General features: G+C 39.1%; 2 protein-coding genes across 8 annotated transcripts in view; one reads left to right on the forward strand and one right to left on the reverse strand.

The window, feature by feature from the left end:
• Positions 1-4,974, forward strand: part of lrmda (leucine rich melanocyte differentiation associated) — a 335,881-nt gene extending 330,907 nt beyond the window's left edge. Inside the window, exon 7 of the mRNA XM_067385135.1 lies at positions 2,752-4,974. Within this exon, the coding sequence (XP_067241236.1) occupies positions 2,752-2,831 (80 nt within the window). The 3' untranslated portion in view covers positions 2,832-4,974. The remainder of the gene's footprint in view (positions 1-2,751) is intronic.
• A 10,906-nt stretch (positions 4,975-15,880) lies between these two features.
• kcnma1a (potassium large conductance calcium-activated channel, subfamily M, alpha member 1a) overlaps positions 15,881-21,164 on the reverse strand; it is a 212,711-nt gene continuing 207,427 nt past the window's right edge. For 5 of the 7 annotated variants that reach the window (XM_067385880.1, XM_067385883.1, XM_067385877.1 and 2 more), the window contains one exon: positions 15,881-19,449. In XM_067385880.1, the coding sequence (XP_067241981.1) occupies positions 19,298-19,449 (152 nt within the window). In that variant the 3' untranslated portion in view covers positions 15,881-19,297. The remainder of the gene's footprint in view (positions 19,450-21,164) is intronic. The other 2 variants (XM_067385881.1, XM_067385878.1) reach the window with 1 other exon arrangement.

Consider the following 21,164-nt stretch of genomic DNA (forward strand, 5'->3'; position numbering starts at 1 on the left):
GTTGTCAGATTTAATTGATGAGTTCAAATATGAAATATAATCAAAAGCTTGGCAAACCAAGCTTTGGAGAATTTGATGTTTCCCCATTCAAAGAGCTGCACTTGAATGCCCGAGAGGCGTTTCAAAGTTGGCCGCCGAGTGAAATGACTTGTCTTAAAGGGACTTTGTCAGATCTCCCCACCAGAACCACCAAAGCAACTGTCAGCAAGGTCCTAGCAATCATCTAAAAACATCCAGACATCCTTAGCAACACCCTAGCAACCATCTATATCACTTATCAAATGACAAGCAATGCCCTAGTAACCACCCAAAATGTTTTAGCAACTAATACCATAACTAATTCGGTTGTTAAGTCTGACGTCACACGGCAGCGCTTCCGGGTCCAAACGCTCTATCTCATACCACAAGAAAACAACAAATGGTGCTAATATACACACATAATACTACAAAAAATATATAATTATAACCTTTATCTCCATACCAATATTCCAGATGGCCAGACAATGATTCATCTTTTATAAATCGTTAAAATATTAATATCTGTGAAGCTGTGAGCACGGAGACTGTTGTGTAGACTGTAAGTATTTAAAATGTTTAACTTTTTTAAATGATTGATGTTTAATTCAAATAAATAGCGCTCATAAACGGCCGTCGATGGCATTTGCTAGTGAAACGAGTCGAGGCTTGGACCCGGAAATGGCGTTCCTTACGTCACGACTTAACAAACGGATACCATAGCACTACAGTATCTACCAACATGCTAATAAATAAATACTCACAACACCTTAGCAATTGTGTAGCAACATTCTAGCAACATCTTAGGGACCACCCAGACACCCTTAGCAACGTCCTAGCAACCACACAGAACACCCTAGAAACTGCCTATAGCAAGTTAGTAGAAATCATCAAAACAACATTTTAGGGACCACTCAGACATCTCTAGCAACTGTCTATTATTAGATAGATATTACTATGCTGTCATGTAACATGAGTGTATTAATATCCATGACAAGATGGTTATACACACACACACACCATTGTGCACATTTGTTTTAATGAATGGATGGACTTCTAAAGGATCTACAGGAATGAGTGGCAGGTTCACACAGTGTATCATATTAAAAATAGTCATTTGTGTTAAGCATCTGCGTTCTTGCCTCATAGGAGTGTTAATGCTCCTTCAAGGGCCTGTCACAGTGTCTCTCTCACACACCTTCAGAGTGTCTGGACAATGAATGATGCAATGAATTAAGCAAATGGTCATGTTATCAAACATTGGATCAGTACAGTGGGATCACTGTCGATCTTCACCCTTACAGTTTCATCTCTCTCTCTCTCTCTCTCTCTCTGAAGAAAGCAATCTCTTGGCTTGTTATTGTCTAGACAATGCCCTCAGGCTAAATGTTGTCTCTCTAGTGTTCTCAGACTTTAGACGGATACACTGTCTCCCTCGACACACCTTTCATGCCAGAAATTTGAGTGAGAAATGACAGATTCTGGAGACAGATTCTGGGTTATATATTTGCAGTAGTGTGTGTACTTTACTGACAAACTGCTTTCTGATGGATAAACGGTAACGGAGAACTGTAACATATTTTTGGTTCATAGATTCATAATCATAATACACATGCTTTTCACAAGTATTGATTTGTGTCTAAATCATAAAAATCACTTTATTGCTGATCTGCTGGTATTATGACTTGAAATCTATCTGTCTGTCTATCAATGGACAGATAAGAAAGCAAACAGATGGGGAAAAAAAGACTAATAAAAATTTTGCAATAAAATAAACAACTAGCAGAAGTGTACTGATGACCAAGAATGTGAATCATAGCATGTGAAATTCACGCCATTTATTCGTGTTATTCCTGACGTGCACAAAGGCCCGGGTATACTTCATATTTCATGTTCCACTCCGTCTCGTGCACATATGTGGCCGCATGGCTTTCAAAGTATACTCGACACGTGCAGTAAAACTGCTTTTTGTACTCTACCAGACGTCAGAGGGCAGCACTCGGAAGGACAGAATAGGAAGTAGCGTATCCGCCATCGCATGCAAAGATTAGAACAATAACCAAAATAAAAACGAGGGAGAGGGATATGCTGGTTTGTTTTCTTTTTACTTTTTTGTCTCGCTCTTTACACACTCTAAGGCCCTGTCCACACGAACAAAGGTATTTTCAAAACCGCAGCTTTTTCTATGCGGTTTGGCCTTTCAGAATTTTTGAAAACTCCTGTCAGGGTGAAGATTTTTAGAAACTCCGGTTACAGTGTTGTCATGTAGACGGTGACATCGGAACAGGAATCAGTAATAACCTTTTTTTTTTCTGATAGGCCGACATGGCTTTACGGTTAGGGTTACATCGCCACCTGTTGGTTTGGCATGCTCTTGACAGTGCTTCATGGCGTGTTTTTGCGTTTTCACGCAGACTCCATTTTTTTTTTTTTACATCGCGTCACACTGTGGAATGCGGACAGCGGAAGTATACTTTGAGCTTAATGAATCATTGATCATGGACGAGTTACGTAAAAGCATGTTATGAAGTTGATTTTTTCCGTTCTCATACAGTTAGGAAGTGTATTTAAATATCAGTCTGATAGTTGTGTATTTTTGTGCTAATGAAATCTCTCAGAGCCCAAACAGGACATGAGGACAGCATCTCATAGACACTGCAGAATTCACATAGAGTTGTTTTGACATTGACGTGTGGTTAAATGTCATTTTGACATGCTCTTCTCTCTCACTTTCAGGGGTTTTCACCAAGTGCCGTTATGTCTACTACGGCAAGCACTCAGAGGGCAATCGATTCATCCGCAATGACCAGCTTTGACTGACAGACGGGTCAGTGGATAGACACGCGAAGGGGCTTTACAAAGATATCCTGCGCATATTATTATAAATATACATGTTGCCACACACATTTTAAGCAGCCAAACACAGCCCTCTAGTGCCGTCTGCTGAGTGTGCCTTCCCTGCCACCTCCCATCGCTCTCGCTCCGTCTGAGCAGTGCCATCCAGATTGACATGATTGCCTTTAAGCAGCCCCGCTATGCCACGGTGACAGACACACACGCGGCTGAGTGCTCGTCCTGACAGCCGCGGCTCCATGATGGATTGCCTGGTCCAACTGCTGCTCTCCCCAGGTCAAAGGTCCCACCTGAGGCTTCAGGCTGCCCACACGGAAGCCCAGGATGAGCTCCTCTCAAAGTCAAAGCTAAAGTTAAAGAGAAACATCAGGGGGAAAGTGTCGCTTTTGTTGAAGTTTTACACTTTATCTGTCATTAAAAGTAAAGCTTATTACATGGCTTTGTAACCATGTCATTTTCCGTATGTTACTGTAGGCGTGATGTCAGTTTGAGTCACTGGAGGCTTTTGTTCCCCTACATAAGTACAAAAATAAAAAATAAAAAAATTAAAAATGGCTAATAAATTTAAAGATAAGCACATTTCAATTTTGTTTGTTTAAATTTATTAGCCTTTTTATTAAGCTTTAAAAATAAAAGGCATGTTCACCATTGGCACGAGGGATTAATAACAGGTTTTGTTTGTTTTTGTTTTTTTTAAATAATATACAGAGAAACTGTATTTTAAAATTACTAGCTGTTTTTTAATCTACGTTATGTATTAATGATCCAAAGCTTTCTTGAATGTTTTCAGCATGAGCAGCTTCGAGGCCCTCACAGGCTCTTGACTCTGGCATGTGTATGTTTGCGTGTTTGTGAGGTGCATGTGCATGTCGTGTGTGAAGTTTGTGTGTTGCGGGGGCAGTTGTTGCAGTGCCGGAGCCTGGAGGAGCTGTGAAAGAAAGAGGTAATGAGCTTTGCTTTATTTCATTCTTTCTCTGGAGGGAGAGAGCAAAGAAAGACAGCAGCTCTGGCAGTGAAAATGGAGGAGGTGGATGTATGTATGTGTGAGGGGGGAGGCAACAACTTTCTCCAGTCTTTGTGATTGTTTCCTCGTGCGATTTTTGGACCTACTCACGTTATTTTAATGATTTCTTTTTCTTTTCTTTTTTTTTTTTTTTTTTTTTAATCAATTAAAAAAAATCCATAATGGCCTTTGCTGTGTTTGGCAACAGAGTTTACTAACAGTGGGCAAAAAATTGGGCAAATATTTGAAGCATCAACTCCATTAGGTGCAGTGAGGATGATGAATGTTTTATGTTCGTCCAATTTATTTTGCTGCCTCTTGTCACACTTTTTTTTCTTTCTTTTTTAAATATTACATTCCACATTTAAAGCTCAGTTCTTGCACTGAAGTTGGTATACAGTAAGACTAGCCAAAGATGCTCTGCAAACAAAATAACAAGTTTGTTTTAACCATGTGTATACAGCGGAAATGTAAAAGATTACCTGTAACCTGTTTTAAAGACGTGACTTAAAATGATGTGAGATTTGAGATTAGTTTGATTGTTGTATGGATCCTCTTTAGATTTCTCTTTATTATGACATGCTATTCTCCATCTAAAACTATGGTGATATTTTAATAATAATGGAAAAAAATGATTATAAAGATTGTTTTTATGACTTCATATTGATTTAACAGACTATGAAGTATTTGTACTTTTCAAGTACAGACTATTTAAGTGCACTGCAAATAAGCTAGAGGTAATTAAAAAAATTACCTCTATTTAAATTAATTCAATTTAAAACATGTTATCTGTCAACTACATATGAAGACTTCAGATGCAAAAGCCTCAAAGCATTTTTATCAAGCTTGTATGTTTAGGTTCAGTAATTCCACTTTAATGGCAATTAATAGGTCCTTTTCATTGACATTAAAGTGAAATAACTGAACATAAACATATGAGCTTGATAAAAATGCTTATTTTAGAAGAAAATTTCAGACAGCACTTAGAGGCTTTTGCATCTGAAGTCTTGATATATAGTCTATTACTGTGTGTACTGGAAATATTGTATGTAATATAGTATAATTGATAATGAAACTACTTTTTGATTACCTTTATGATTAAATATTCCTGTGCTTTCCTTGAGAAATAAATAAAATTGTCTGGAAAAAAAAATCTAGTGTTCTTTTAATTATTATTTTTTTATAATATTATATACTTTTATGTTATTTTTTTTTTATTACTAAATGACTGAACCTTACTATTGTTGTTGTTGTTGTTTCATCTTTGTTTTTTTTTTTGTTTTTTTGTAAACATTCATTATTAATGGCATAATTTTGCCTGGCACCATCTTGCTTAATTGCCGTGTGTTAAACGGCCTCCCAAGTATGCCATCCAAATTAGCCCAGCAAATGAGAGACGTGGCTTTGGATGTGAAAGAAAGCATGTGTACCCGGAGCAGCGCTCGGCAATGTGAAGCACACAGGGAAAGGTCACAGATAGCCCAGTGAAATGATTTTGTGTTCACCGGCTGTGTGGGTTTGACTGTGGGTCACAGGTTGTGTGCATCTGTGCCGTATGCACATGACGGTCCAAGTGTGTGCGTTCTGTGTCTGAGAGGGACACAATGCAATGGGAATATTGTACAAAATGTGTGTGTGCGTATACAGTACATTTGTGTCTTCGGCCCTATGAGACTATGCTTGTGCGTCGCTCCTGTCGTACTGCTGGAGAGCATGGTCACTAGTGCGGGCGTTTCTAAATGACAAGGTTTATTTGTCGGTGTTGTGATATGTTTTGAGAAAAGTGGCACTGACAGCTGGTGGAGGCAGCAAGAAGGAGCCACAACAAGTCTACACCCCCCCCCACCACCACCACATAAAATGTCATCTCTTCCCTGGCTGGCTCACCCAACCATCCCCATGAAAAGAACAGACATTTAAAACTTTGTGACATGTGTCAGAGACGCTGCCATTGAGCCACTGCCGCTGATGTAGCCAGAATTGACAGCACCCGAGCCGCTGGAGCTGGCTTGGGGACATACCGAGTTTGGTGAGTGTCAGTTCCCATCCTCGTCAGGGCCTCATCTCAAGCAGCTCCGCAAATATAAACAGCATTAGAAGGCGGGCGGAAGTGCAGCGGGAAGACATATGCTGACACACACGTGTGTTCGAGAGAGAGATAGTGTGCGCTCGGGAGAGGCGCACGGCGGGGACTAATTAAGGTGTGAGAAGTCGAGAGCAACCTGTGGGCTCTGACCTGGGACTCCCTTCACGCAGGGCTCCAGGAAACACTCCTCGGTAGGAGAACGCAGGGACACGGGCCTGAAGGAATGAGTGGAAAGGGTGTGACCTACATCAGCATGAACCGAATGAAAAGCTCATCTAAGTTTCACAAAACGATCACGCTTTACATATTTTGAAACTGTGCATGTTTTTTTTCCAAATGCGTAAATTGAATTTTTTGCTATTATTCATAGTAATAACATAGTAATAACTATGTAATAGTAATAAATAGTAGTAAACTTAGATTCTTGCTGTGTCTTGATTTAAAGGTGCCGTAGAACGTCTTTTTAAAAGATGTAATATAAGTCTAAGGTGTCCCCTGAATGTGTCTGTGAAGTTTCAGCTCAAAATACCCCATAGATTTTTTGGGGGGGCATCATTAAATATGAGCTGATTTAGGCTGCAGCCCCTTTAAATTCTCCTGCTATCTGCCCACGGAGCTCCTGCTTGCCTTAAACAGCATAAACAAAGTTCTCAGCTAATATAACCCTCAAAATGGATCTTTACAAAGTGTTCGTCATGCAGCATGTCTAATCGCATAAGTATAGTGTTTACATTGATTCTGAATGAGTTTGATAGTGCTCCGTGGCTAAAGCTAACATTACACACTGTTGGAGAGATTTATAAAGAATGAAGTTGTGTTTATGAATTATACAGACTGCAAGTGTTTAATAATGAAAATAGCGACGGCTCTTGTCTCCGTGAATACAGTAAGAAACGATGGTAACTTTAACCACATTTAACAGTACATTAGCAACATGCTAACGAAACATTTAGAAAGACAATTTACAAATATCACTAAAAATATCATGATATCATGGATCATGTCAGTTATTATTGCTTCATCTGCCATTTTTCGCTGTTGTTCTTGCTTGCTTACCTAGTCTGTTGATTCAGCTGTACACAGATCCAGACGTTTGGCCTTGTCTAATGGCTTGAACATGGGCTGACATATGCAAATATTGGGGTCATACATATTAATGATCCCGACTGTTACGTAACAGTCGGTGTTATGTTGAGATTCGCCTGTTCTTCAGAGGTCTTTTAAACAAATGAGATTTACATAAGAAGGAGGAAACAATGTTGTTTGAGACTCACTGTATGTCATTTCCATGTACTGAACTCTTGTTATTCAACTATGCTGAGGTAAATTCAATTTTTAATTCTAGGGCAACTTTAAAGAATACAGTAAACCAGTTAAGCATTATATTGTTTTCATCAATGCCATAATATGGGAAACCACTATCTGTCAACCAAGGGTAGATGGGAGGAGTGTTCTGGAAAACGGCCATTCTCTGCTATGAATGGCTCAGAAATAACATTTAACAGCTATCACAATAGTAACAAGAAAAGAGGCAAAGACTGGGCAGCATGCAAAATCTGTGTCGTATATGAAGTTCCCTAAGTTTCATAAAAAAAGCCCAGAGCTGTATCAGAGCAGCACACCACTACTATCCAACAGTCAGCACGGATGCCCGTCAAAGCTGCGGCGGGAAATCATCTGTAGTCATCAGTTATTAGGCTACTCTCTCTGAATGACTGACGTCGGCGAATGCAAATGAGAATGCGTGCAGCGCGCACAGTATCGGTGATTGACAGCTGTGCGCTGATAGCGTATGCTAACTGAATGAGTGAGAGGTGAGACGGGGAGCAGATCGCTCTCCAAAAGCTCACGGCTCCATCTTTTACGACAGACACGAGGAGATATTAGCCCGGGCAGACGGGAGAGGGAAAAGGGCAGGCGGGGAGAGAAAGAGCTTTATTTCCGGCGCGGTTTCAGATGAGTAGCATTTGTCATGGAAGGGGAAGATGGTGTAATTAGCTTGTCAGTCTGCTTTAGGCTGAGCTTGCGAACGCCGGTAAGAAAGATGGACGAACTGCCACGCGAGTTGACAGGCAGTCGATAATGTGGCAATTAATGTCATAAATAATTCCTCTACCAATTATATTCGAATGGACCCTGCGCTTTAAAAAGAGAATGGTGTTCCCTTATCATTTCCTCTATCGGCAAGCATCGCCATCATTTCCAACGTAATTATTTCTCTTTAAACATCTCAAGAGAGGATGACCCGTACTTTCAAGTGTAGAAAAAAATACTGATTCTTTTTTTATTAAATACTGAACACACTATTAGGATTGTGTGTGTGTGTGTTTTGTAAATGTCATGGTCGGGTCCTAGACAAGATTACACGCTAATGTAATTTCAAAATATGGAGGGCATTAGATAAATCAATTTGGCTTATGTTAAAGGTTGCCAAAGCCTTACTAACATGCAGCGTATTGATCCAGCACCACCTTCTACTGTGGGAAAATGCTAGTTCACCTGATCTCTGAAGTCAAAGCAAATGTTTCCCAGAATACATAAATTACTGCAAAAACTACATGCGCCAACATCGCCTAAAAGGCAATGCTATTCAAATATTTACATCTATCATGCCATCACAATCAGTCACATTTCCAGATGACAGGCTACTTAATATTTGTCTATATTTTGTCTCCCATGCGTTAAATGACAGATATACTGTATGCCTGATTAACATTGGAATTCATGGAAGTCCATCAACACTATTACTGTTCCAGTGAACACATAATAAATGGTTATGGCTTCCACTTTCTCACTGTATCAGTGGCTTTGTGATTATTAATTGTCTGTCTGAGGCGAATCAAATGGCGGTGGGGCTGTTGTAAACGGCTTCCCATCCGTTGTTGTTAAACCACTCCTGAAATGGATGACCAAATAAAAGGAGCTCAACTCATGCAAAGCGTCAGTAATGTTGTGTAAAACCCTGTTAAATACGTCAGATGGATCTTTGGTCTGGGAAAGATGGCCGCAGCTGTAATATATAGCCCGGGCCGCGATGGCTCAAGGTCACATCAGCCGCCTCTACATAATGCATGAACCCCCTCCTTCCTCAGTCAGTGTCCAATCACTCAGGCCCAACCTTGGGATGAAAATTTTACTAAGTAAATCAGTGAACATGCTGGCATTTCTATTAACCTCCAATGTGCAACCGACAGCAAGATGAATAATGCTAAATAATAACATGTGGCTGTAAATCAGCTTTACAACTTGAAGGTGAGCTAAAACTGCACTGTATACTATGTGCTGTCGGCCATTATTTGCAGTACAGCGAATGAAGCTAGTCACATCTTAAATGAAGCTGTTCATATGTAAAATAGCTACCATGGTGAAATTTGATGTGAGATCTCTTTCAGTTCTTGTGTTTTCACTGGTTAATAGTGTTATGAGCTTGAGTTATTTGTTCATTTGTGCCATTCTGTGTAAATTGTTTCTATGGATGTGTATATGCTTGTGCATTTTTGTTTTCCAGGTGGGCGGTTTCTGATGATAATTCGCTGGACGCTGCGATTTGGATTGTAAGCATTCATTTGTATATATATCTTTTGTAAATATTATTGTGTGTGTGTAATATATATATATATATATATATATATATATATATATATATATATATATATATATATATATATATATATATATATATATATATATACACAGTGGTCAACATTTGAAGCGGATCAAAACTTTTCATCAAAGTTGTCCTAAAACCTTCTTCTTAGGACAACTTAGTTCTTAGAACAACTTTTATTAACTTTTTTGATCCACTTCAAATGTTGACTAATATATATATATATATATATATAAGCTTGATAATGGTAGTGAATGGGGCTTGGGATTTTGAAGCCCAAAAAAGTGCATCCATCCATCATAAAAGTAATCCATACGTCTCCAGGGGGTTAATAAAGGCCTTCTGAAGTGAAGCAATTGGTTTTTGTAAGAAAAATATCCATATTTAAAACTTTATTAATTATAATAACTGGCTTCCGGCAATGGCCATACGCAAGTCGAGTTCCAGTGGAAGAGTGACCGCTGAGGTTAACAAAAGTTTGTTTTGTTCGTTATTTTGGCCTTGTTTGCCCCTTAAGTTAAACCCCTGTTGAAAAATGAAAAATAAAACTGTTATTTGTTATCTCTCTGGTATTGACTCTTCTTTTCCTGTTATGGCTTACCCCTAGAGGTCATAACAATAGTTAAAGGTTTGATTTATCATATGTATTTTTTTCAAAGATGGACCAAATCTATATTGTACTTCAACCTTTGTCTTAATTCTTCAGGCTTATTTATTTACCCTTTTTGAAGCCTCATTTCTTTAGGCCTAAAGCTGTTATTTACATGCTTGACTTGAAAATCAAAGCGTCTATAAGATGGTGGTAGAAATATTGGCATTTCCTTGCATTTTCATAGCAGGACTAGGAGGTAAAATTACTCAAAACCAGTGAGCGTGCAAGATTTGCCCTATCCGCCAGATTTTCACAGTCTAGATTTTTATTTATTTATTTAGTGTCTGTGTGTAATTGTAACGTAAGTCCACTGGAAGTGAGCGTAGTGAGAACCCAAGTGCAGTTTATTTACAATAATCCAAAATACAAACTTGAACAGGAACATGAAGACTTGACTTGACCCTCACCAACAACAACGGGTTACATAAAACAAAGCTAGACAAGAGAACAATGAAACATGAGGGCTATTTATACAAAGGGACTAATGACAAACAAGGAACACCTGTGAACAATGAAGACAAAGGACCAATGGCAAGACAGAACTGAAATCACATGACAATAACAACCAATCAGAACATGACGCATGAGACAGGGGAAGCACATGACATGATCAAACGAGGGCAATGGAATCACATGATACAAAACATGGCAAAAACAAGGACAACAAACAAAGAATAACTATGAAAAGTGAACATGAAACAACACCAAAACGACATGACAGCAATGTAATGCTCATGAAATTATCTACTCCATAAATTTAACATTGTGGATTTATGAAATTAAAAATCTGCTGAGTGTGAAACACATATATAATTTGTTTGGTTTAGTAACAACATACATGCATATTAGCACATATTGCCAGATGGTGAATGATGAAATGGTAAAGCATAATTCTGGAGAAATTACGGTAACCTTTAGGATGAAGTGTTTTATTTTTTCTTATATTCATTTTTTTCTATCTCAGCTTAATGTGCAAAATAATTTGAGACTTTCCCAAAATATCATTTTATATAAAATCTTTTTAAGTTATCTTATGTTCCACAAAAAATAAAATAAAAATAAAAAATTATATGAGGGTGAGTAAATGATGACTTTATGATATTTTTTTATATTTATTTTTTAGGCCAGATAGTAGTGTAGAAAAAAAGGAAATATGTGTGGACTATTCACTCATGTTTTCACAGACATATGGACATTGAGACAGCTCAAAGTCATCTGTCAACACTGTAAAGGTGAACTGCCTTTAATTTTATGGTAGAGTAATTTTGATGTTCACAGACTTTCATTTATTTTTCTTTACTCATGTTTAACTACTTATGACATGATATTTCCTCTCATTTATCTTCATGCATGCAGTGACAATTAATATTGTAGTAAATATCACACGTTAAAGGGTGAAGCTGCAGAGAGAAATCAACATAATGGATTTCTATCCATACTGAAGTGTGTGTGTTTGTGTTTTCTCAATAACATATTATTAATGACACGGCACTGGTAGGGAGAGAATTGAAAGTACACACACGGCTTACACATTTTCTCTTCAGATTGTGTTTTGTGTTCAGGAAAGCTTGCTCTACAAGACAATTACATTACTCCCTGTGGATTTGTTTTCTCTCTGCTGTTTCACATGTAGACAGGCAGACTAATGCATGTGGAGAAAGAGCTTGATTGACCATTGCCAACAAACATTTGTTGAGAGGAGAGGCGATTTTTGATGTCATGTTAAATTAGTCATGATTTTCCTCCCAGTCTTCATGCTGAGAGAAATCTTGTAATATTAGCAAACGATAGGCCAGGCGTGTATAAATAACCGCATGCCTTTATTTATACCCATCATCATCCTTAATTTGTTTTGAGCATAATAACTTCTGAGTGTAATTTTATGTGAACTCTCAAGCGTGTAAATGTTTAGCCATGACCTGTAAAATGTTTTATTAGTTCCGTTGACAGGTAAATCCCAAATAATGGCATTTTCATCTCATACTGATTCAGTGTTTAAACATGAAAATATCTTCTTTTTTTTTTTTTTTTTCCTAGCCTTCCAATTTTTTAATTGTCATATATATACATTTCTGACAAATTAATCCATTGAAGTAATTGAAAAGGATAAGAAGTCAACTAATAATTTATTTATTTAAATGTATACAGAGTTGACAGTTTTAAAAAAAAGTTCCTGTTTTGTTCCAGTTCATTTTATGGTCCAGTGGTGTGATGACGACGTTATCTGCTCCAAAACTTTCATTAACATTGTGGATTTATGAAATGAAAAATCTACTGCGTGTGAACATAAAATGACCAAAATGCTGTTTACAATGAAATACTTTTGTTATACTTAGCGTCAATGACCCATATTTGAGATCAGGCTGCTAAAATCTAGCTGAAAATATGTGCCTGAAGTGAAATAATAGTTCTTCGAGACTTCTTTTTCAATAATCCGGGAGACCATTGACTTTTGTGTGCATGCTCAATCTTAGTCTTCTTGTCTGATAAAAAGTAAATCAAGATTAGTGAGTTTAAGTGTGCTCTATTAACACTAAGCAATTAGGCAGCTCCCAAGCGAGAGCGCTTAATGCCGTGCGATTTCAGCTATCTGATCGCGCACATTTGCACAGACCACCAGTCGACTCCACCAGCTCAGCATTGCGGTAACCAGCAGGGCACAGGGGGATGAATCCCAGCTGACAAAATGGATGTGTCAATTGGATGAGGCTTACACAAATCTCACCACAGGGCCGGGGAGCGACGCGCTAAAACAAATTAAAAGCGCGAATCGAGAGCATATTTTATGCTAGCGATTTATGATGTAGATGATCCTCCCCTCTCTCCCGTTCCCTTAATGATAAATCATCATCTCCCAGAAGAATGGATGGAGAAGGAAATCAAAATGTCAGTAAGAGAAAGCAAAAATGGCAAATGCGCCGTGCTTTTGTTGTTCCTCTTAAATTCTGTTAATCGCCTCAGGTAAAGATTAACTGCTGCTGCCAATTTAATTCAGCTTCAAATAATGCAACAAGGTCACTGTTTTCCTTTCGCTCTTCTCTCTCGTGTCTCTCTCTCTCTCTCTCTCTCTAGTGCAGGATTGAGTTGTCATGTAGCTCTAATAGGCAGCACAGGGAATCATTAGTCCGGCTCAGCTCTCTGACTGATGGGCATTTCACTCCAATCATCTGGCCGTGCTCAGACGGCGCAGCACTATTGACACGGTGTCAGAGCTGAGAGAGGATGGCTTAATCAGCCGGGACACTCTCAGCATTGATTTGACAAGCTGCCGTAATGACCTTCTTGTTTTTGTAAAGGATCACTGTTTATCTGAGCTGGCACTGATGCACTGAGCATGCCGCATCGTCATGGAAACTATTATCACGGCCAAGCCGGGGCCTTGGAGGGCTCCTAAAGATGATGCCGGATGCGACTCGAGGGGGGTCACCGTGGATGGGGGTCTGTTGCCACGGTGATAGCTACTCCTCCTCTGACTGCTGTCTGTCCGAGACACACGCAAAGGACTCCAGGAGAGAAACGGCGTTTTGAGTCAATATCTGATCCGAGGGGTGACTTTGACTTGAATAATAGTGGGATTCTTTGTAGTCGTGTTGAAAACAAACCCCATCAAGTGTGCAACACATTGATTGTTAAGTGTTCAATATTAGAAATTTCTCACTTTCATTCACTCCACTGACAATCCACGCAGAAAATTGTTTTTGATTTTAGCACCTATTGATTGCTAAATGGCCCATAATGGCCACTCGAATGTATTCATGTGGGAAAATACCCACCTACGCCCGACCTCGTCAACTTTAATTGTCGTAGCTTCAGACAAACCTCCGACCACCTCTCTGCATTTCAATAACGTGCGCGTTATGCTTTAATTCGTAATAAGCAGCCTTACGGCGACACCCGAGATGTTCTTATGAGTATATTTGCGGAAGGATTCAGGGATGAAGTCGCTGTCAGGTGGACGAGTGTAATCAGCCCGTCCGCCCTCCACCCCTCCGCCTCCTTCCCAATCTCCCCCAACAGCCCATGTGTCAGACAGTAAATATTACTGCCGTACTGACAGACCTGGAGCCGTGACTCACCGTGTAAAATTGTTAATAAGCAGCATGATGGGGCCACTACATCCCAAGGTGAGATTGTAGGGGGCTGTTTTCATCCACAATTATCCAAAGGACAGCATGAAGTGTCCATGGCGGGATGATTTGTGGGCTGAAAACAAGAGTGCTTTGTCTCGACAAAGAGATGAGGGCTTAGGAGCAGGCGAGGGAGATGGAGAGAGGTCAAACGGACGGGAGTGAGATTGTGTATTACAAATCATCGGTCTTTACTGTTGGTTTGTAAGGCTAAAAAAGTACAGCTGTTAAGGCACAATGCTACTGTAGTATACAAAAAAAAAAAATCAGGACATTTTGGACCCACTTCATATTAAGAGCACCATGAACACGTTAAGTATATTTGTACCATAGAGCGAGCTGATTATACTACTTATTTTAGATAAACAAAATATGAAGTGGTAGAAGCGGTGTAGATGTTTTGGTTGTGATATGTGGCTTGTTTCTGTTTTATTGCAAGAAACTGGGAGAATATGTCTTGCATGGTTTCGTTCAGTAAACATACTGCCAAGTTAAATGGCTGATCAATCAATTTCACTCGAATCGATCTGAATCAGTTCAGCTTGCGTGCACACACAGGGAGCCACTTTATTGTAAATCAATCATTTTGAAAACATCTCACAAAGGGGCCAGTCCTTACTAACAAGCCATAAATTTAAACCTACAGGGTGCCACCCTTATCAGCCTACAAATCAGGAGCACAGACAACATCTGTTCTACTTCCTCCTCTTTATTTTGGCTTGGCGGGTCGAGCTCAAATCTTTAGTTTTGAAAATAACAAGGCAAGTAAGATCAGTCTAATATCTTTCTATAGAAAAAATGTAATAACAGTTATAGTTTTGAGACCTAACAAGTAATCATAGATTGAGGGGCACATTTTGTCTTTGTAGATATAAAATGACTTGGAATTGAAATCATTCTTATGTCGACGATATAATTCAATTGTGTGAGGGGTTAGGGGCCGTTCACATAGAACATGTTTTTCCATTCCAATGCGCTATTTTTTTTATTTGTTTTTCTATGTAAACATTCACTAGATGGACGTGTATGACCATAGCACTTGACACAGCGTTCTAAATATGCGGCCCTCAAGTTAAAATTAGTTTGTTTTTTCCCAATTCCACTACCCACGTCTCACGTTTTTCAAAGCAAAAACGTGTTCTATGTGAACAAGCCTATATCCATCATTGTAAGCACCTTTTTAAATGTTAGCAGATGTTTGGGGAAAGGTGTATTCCCTGCATCAAATGCACCGTTTCCTCCTCCACCACCACATGTTATTGAACTGTAACAATGTCCATTTGTCAATGATTCGCGTTTTTTTTGTTCAAATGTCGAGTGTAAATCAAGTAACGACGCAATATACCAGTCACCCGTAGAACACAAATACATCAATTTTAATTGAGAAAATACAAAAAGAAACCATGTACAATTTATGTACAAACTTTTTGTACAAGACAGTATGTTTATCAGCAGGTTATATTTGACAGAGTCAGGTAGATCAGCTTCAGCACCATCAATTTCTTCACGTCTGGTAGTCAAATCAGTCATATTCTGCTATGAGAAACTCCTTTATCCTGTAATGAATATGCCAATAATTACATGTATATATGGATGTTTTGATTATTTATTGAAGTGGAAGAAAAGACAGCAACAAAACAGTAATCCATATGCAAGTTCAGCATGTTAAGACTTAATTCCCCTCCAAGTATTTATTCGGTTACAGCGTATTTTCTTTATACAGTTTCTAAAACTTAAATCTGTCCTTTACAGTAGAATAAAATAGCCAAAATATGACATTTGTGTATTACATAGCACATCAGTAAGGTTGCTTTATATGTTACTTTAATTAAAACACTCTTGAATACAATGACAGGTGATCGAAATAAACATCATGTCAGTTCTACCCAGCATCTTTCAGCCATTGCTGTCCAACTTTTTTTTTTGTTTTGTTTTGTTTTTTTTTTGTTGACTTTTTCAGTATCCATAACCAAGGTGCTAGGATTTCAGCAGCTTGCATAGGCACACGTGTCTTGTACCTATTTGAATGCCACTTTTCGCATTAGTGGGTCTTACAGCGTTCCTCCTTTGGTCTTCCTGCACTGCCTGGCACTGACCTGGCATGGAGGCAAGGATGGCTTGGATGTTCTCCATGCCAGTTTTAGATGCCACAGTATTCATCCACTGTTACCGACCAATGACTGACTGATGCTGGTAGACAGATACATTTCATGGCACTGTAGAAACGCTGATATGTGTACACTGTAGTATCTTCACAAGATGTACAAATAAATTGCATGATGCTAAAACATTGCACATTTGTTGCAGTTTAGAAGAAAATATCAGTATCACCTCATACTGCCATTAGGGCTACGAAAGGTAACAAGAAAATGTAAGCCAGCTTTATTTTGTAGTTTTGTCATCAGGATTGCTACCTGAGTATGTGTTTTGAAAGAAAGAAAAAGGTCTGTAAACAAACAACCGATTTTGACATTTTCAAACGATATGTGATGGAAATGGATTGAAATGCTGATGACAAAATGGAATGTAAAAACCTGATGGTTAATAATCCTCAAAAAGAAAAAGCTAGTTTGCTTTCTGCTTCCCTCAACGTGCATCTACACTTTTCTAATCAAATGAAACCTGCTGTCATTACAACACCATCTGCCTTTGTAATGTAGTTTCATTACAGGAAAAGGACCTTACATAGAAGAAGAAGAAAAAAAAAAAAAAGTCAAATAAATTGGACATTTAACTCCAATGGATTTCTTTCTTTTTTTTTTTTTTTAAGCTAGCAAGTATGTTGACAATCCAATTATACATACAGTTTACTCACATTAGTATTATTATTTTTTTCTTCATTTATTAAGAAATCTACTTGCTACAAAGTGTAACACCAATGTAATCACAATTCAGAAAATCACTTCAGGACAAAGCCTAATTGTCCAATAGACAAACAATAAAGCAGATCCTTTTTACTTGAGAAAATAATTGTGGACTAGAACGGGCAGAATTTATACACCAGATTTATATTCTTTTGCTCAATGTATGGACATGTGCTAATGTCTCTTTTCTTGCATCTACAATCATATGGCTATTAGCTCGCTGCTGATCTGATCAAATTATGCTTGCACAAGTACTTCAGCATGCTCTTCCCTTTACCGAGACCTAATTTAGGTCAAACATCGCTAATATTACTATAACTCTACCCTCATTACAGAAAGAGCAGAGCCCCTCCTCATGCACATCTCTGAGTTCATGTCTGTCTGAGGATCAACATCGCTTTACCTGGAATTACAGAAAAGTGTCATCAGTCATTCAATATTGGTTTTCATCTCTGTTAGCTTATGAAAATGAAAGCATTTATGCAGTTTTAGTAGCAGAGCTCGAAGTCCTTCAAAGCAGCCCGTGTGAGTATCAAAGAGCACTCCAGATGGAAAGCTGAAATTGTACCGATTTGACTCGGGTTCACAGATCTTTGACGTGTCCCGGTTGATGCTATGTGATATGTGGTGTTGTCAGGGGTAAAACTGAACTGCTGTGCACTGTAGCTATTAAGATATCTTTAAGATACATTTAGAAATAAAGTTCTCTGATATGTATAAAAATAAGTACAAAATGATTACGCTCATGGATAAAAAATAAGTATGTACTTATGTATAAATCTGACAGAGCACTTGAAGCAAAGTTCAAAGGTCTGTGAAGCATCTGTATCAGTATACGTTCTACTTTAAAGGTACAACATAGTCGTGTAGCCTTGATAGAAGTGAGTGACGACCAAATCCATTCAGTCCACAGCAAGAATCATCCACAAGTTACAACTTTGACTGATAATTGAACATTATGATTGAGCTCATGGATTCGGGCTAGAGTTTAAGGCATCACAGTTGGTCACAGGGAACATCCAAGCTCTTTTCCGCCCCTGTGCCAACCCTGTGTCAGGCAGTGGCTACACCCAAAGGAGGAACCAACGATGCCCACTTTTCGCAATATGTGGCATTTTCTATTGTATACTTTTCATTTTAGCGTAAAAGCTCAATCATTGTTGAATTATCAGCAGGTGACAGTAGTGTTTCATTCAGTCGTATTAATAGCAGAGCCGCAGACACAAACAAACATGTTATAAGCCTCGATCACAGACAGTTTCCCACATCAACAGTCATGTATGATGGAAAGACATCAACAGAAGTAGTGCATATCCTCAGTGTATTGCCAATTCCGAAGAGCTACGTTGGGGACGACCATTTGCATTAGGTACAGCAAACATGTCCATGTGTCTATGTGCCTAAGTCTGTAGGGATGGAAATGGGCATCCTTTCCTGAGCCGAACGTTCAGGCAGCCTTCGGCACACACCATGCATGAATACAGTCACGCAAACACTCGTTTTCCCTGAACAAAGCCATTCGTTTAACAGCCTCAGCCTGTGACTTCAGCCCCAAACTCAGAGGAGAACCGAGGGTAAGCTTTGACTCTTCCGTGAGCGGTGCTTGAGTTATTACACGGTAGTGCAAAATGAAATGGACGACGGATACGCAACTCAATCGGCGGGGCTAATCTTTGGGTAGTGTTTGGATGAAGCGAACGACGGTGACCCTCATCCTCCATTATAGCACCCTCTGCATGGAGTCAGGTCACGGCAGAGGTGAGATATTGCAAAGAATCGCAGGAAGTACTTCTTTTTTCTTCTTTTGTTTGCCTGTTAACATAATTTCAAAAAGTGCTAGGGGCTGTACAATCCTTACTTGATTGTCATTATGTACATCACTATGTATACATATATAAAAGTATGGAAGTAACATTAAAGGTATACACATAGGAAGTCCCTTCCAGTTCTCGAACGCTTCAGACCCTTGAGTCGAACAAGGGAAGAACAATGTGTTGCCATCATCATCAGTCATCGTATCGCGATTACCGCTCATCTTTTACAGCAGGATGACCCAAGTCCCTCAGTGATGGTAAAGGCCGGGGATTCGTTCAGCATTCATCTTCGACTTCTCGGATAGGTGGAATCAGACTGCTAGTGGATTTGTACTGATTGACTTGGTTGGCCATGTGAGTGCTCATGGGCTTGATTTGAATGTTCCTTGGGTATGCGTTTTCTGCTTCATCTGTAAACCATCTCTTTTCTGTGAGACAGCCGGGCGGGAGAGAAGCAGAAGACGAGAGAAACAGTGTTAATATCAGATTTTTAAAGCAGGGTCATGCATCTCTCTTAAAATAAAATAAATAAATAAATAAATAAAAAAAGAATACCACGCTCTCTTTCTCTCTCTATACATGAGATTTAATTCACATTCAGAAAGAAACAGGGTGAAACACACATTGTTGGACCTATTACTGATTTCATGAGACAGCAAAATGTACGGTATGTAAAAGCATTTACAGCCTTCAAACAAGGGCATATTGTAGCCAAAAGGAATGACTGTATCATGCCGTGTATCTGAGCAAGTTATCACGTGATCGGGTCTCTGAAATTAGGTGTTTTATTCTGAAATGTTTTCTACAAGGACTTAAGCCACGCGCAGGGCCGGCATCCGTCCTCATCACATTCACATTCTCCTAGGCGGTGTCATTTTCCAGCACTCCAACATTTCCAACTATTCCTCCAACTTGAAATGTGCTGCACACCTTGGAGTGTCAGTCTGCGACGAGCCACGGGGGGAAGAGTGTCACGGCGCAGTCGTTTGATGTAAGTGGAGCTGTGCCTGAGGTGGTGCAAGGAGTCAGCCACCTTGCTCCGTTCCCCTGAGTTTACTACTGATGCTGGAACTTACATCGCCGCGAGACATCCTGTGGCTCCGCAAGGGTTAAAAGAGCCAATTTCAGCAGCAGAGGGACTCTCATCATGGTTCCCCTCTCACACGGATATCTGAGGTGAATTTCGGCTGAGAGCGGAACATGAAACCACTTTCGCCTGGTTTGAGTGGGGCACTTTTAACGGACCAAATCTACGTTTTTGGATTAATGTAGCCGTAAGCTACGAGAGGTTGTACAGTATAGTAATCTTACTTCCATTTAAAAAGTGTTATTACACCGTGTCCTAATTGCACGCGATGCCGCGACACGTGATAAAAGATATTTTTTCCATGTTAATCAGAGTTTTGTCCTAACCATCTGCGACGGGGACATGCAATGATTCTACTTTAAAAATTCTTTCTATTTTTCTGTGACACTGTGGCTGGAACAACAATACAAAGTATGGCAATGATAATCTCAAGTACTGTTTATGTGCCTTATTTATGTGCTTTATTTCAGCTTTGTAGCCGTACTGAAAGTAAACATGGATAATTTACCTCAGGTAGTGAAAATAAATAAATGGGCACAAGAACATTGAAAACATTGTGAACAAACAAGTGTATTCAATGACAAAGATTGTTTCAGTCACTCAGGATGTACTTTTAAAAATGTTTAAATTGTGTAATATTTATGAATTTGAATATGTGGCCTACTCATCCATTTCATTGTGAGTGCCTTGCACTTCCCAAGAGAGCCCGCCCTCACACTCTTCTGATTGGCTGTGGTTTTTGATTGATTTTGTTGCGTCTCGTAGTCACGTCGCGTCTGGTGTGGACAGAAAAATTGCTTGTCGCTAGAATCTTATCGTGTTTGGTTAGGACACGGTGTCAGGAATGACGTAAAGTGGAAAATATGACAAAAGCCACCCATGTGCTGTTAACAATTCGCGATATTGTCCAGACAGGTTAATCAACCAATATCTGGAGATTGAAAATTGACAGATCGATCATTTGTAAAAAATTCTATATATATCTAAAGATAGAAATATTATGCACAAAATGAATTAAATTACTCAAATTTCTACCGTCAGCACTATCAACAAATA

The sequence above is a fragment of the Chanodichthys erythropterus genome, chromosome 5 (genome assembly GCF_024489055.1).
Source record: "Chanodichthys erythropterus isolate Z2021 chromosome 5, ASM2448905v1, whole genome shotgun sequence".
NCBI classification, from domain to species: Eukaryota; Metazoa; Chordata; class Actinopteri; order Cypriniformes; family Xenocyprididae; genus Chanodichthys; species Chanodichthys erythropterus.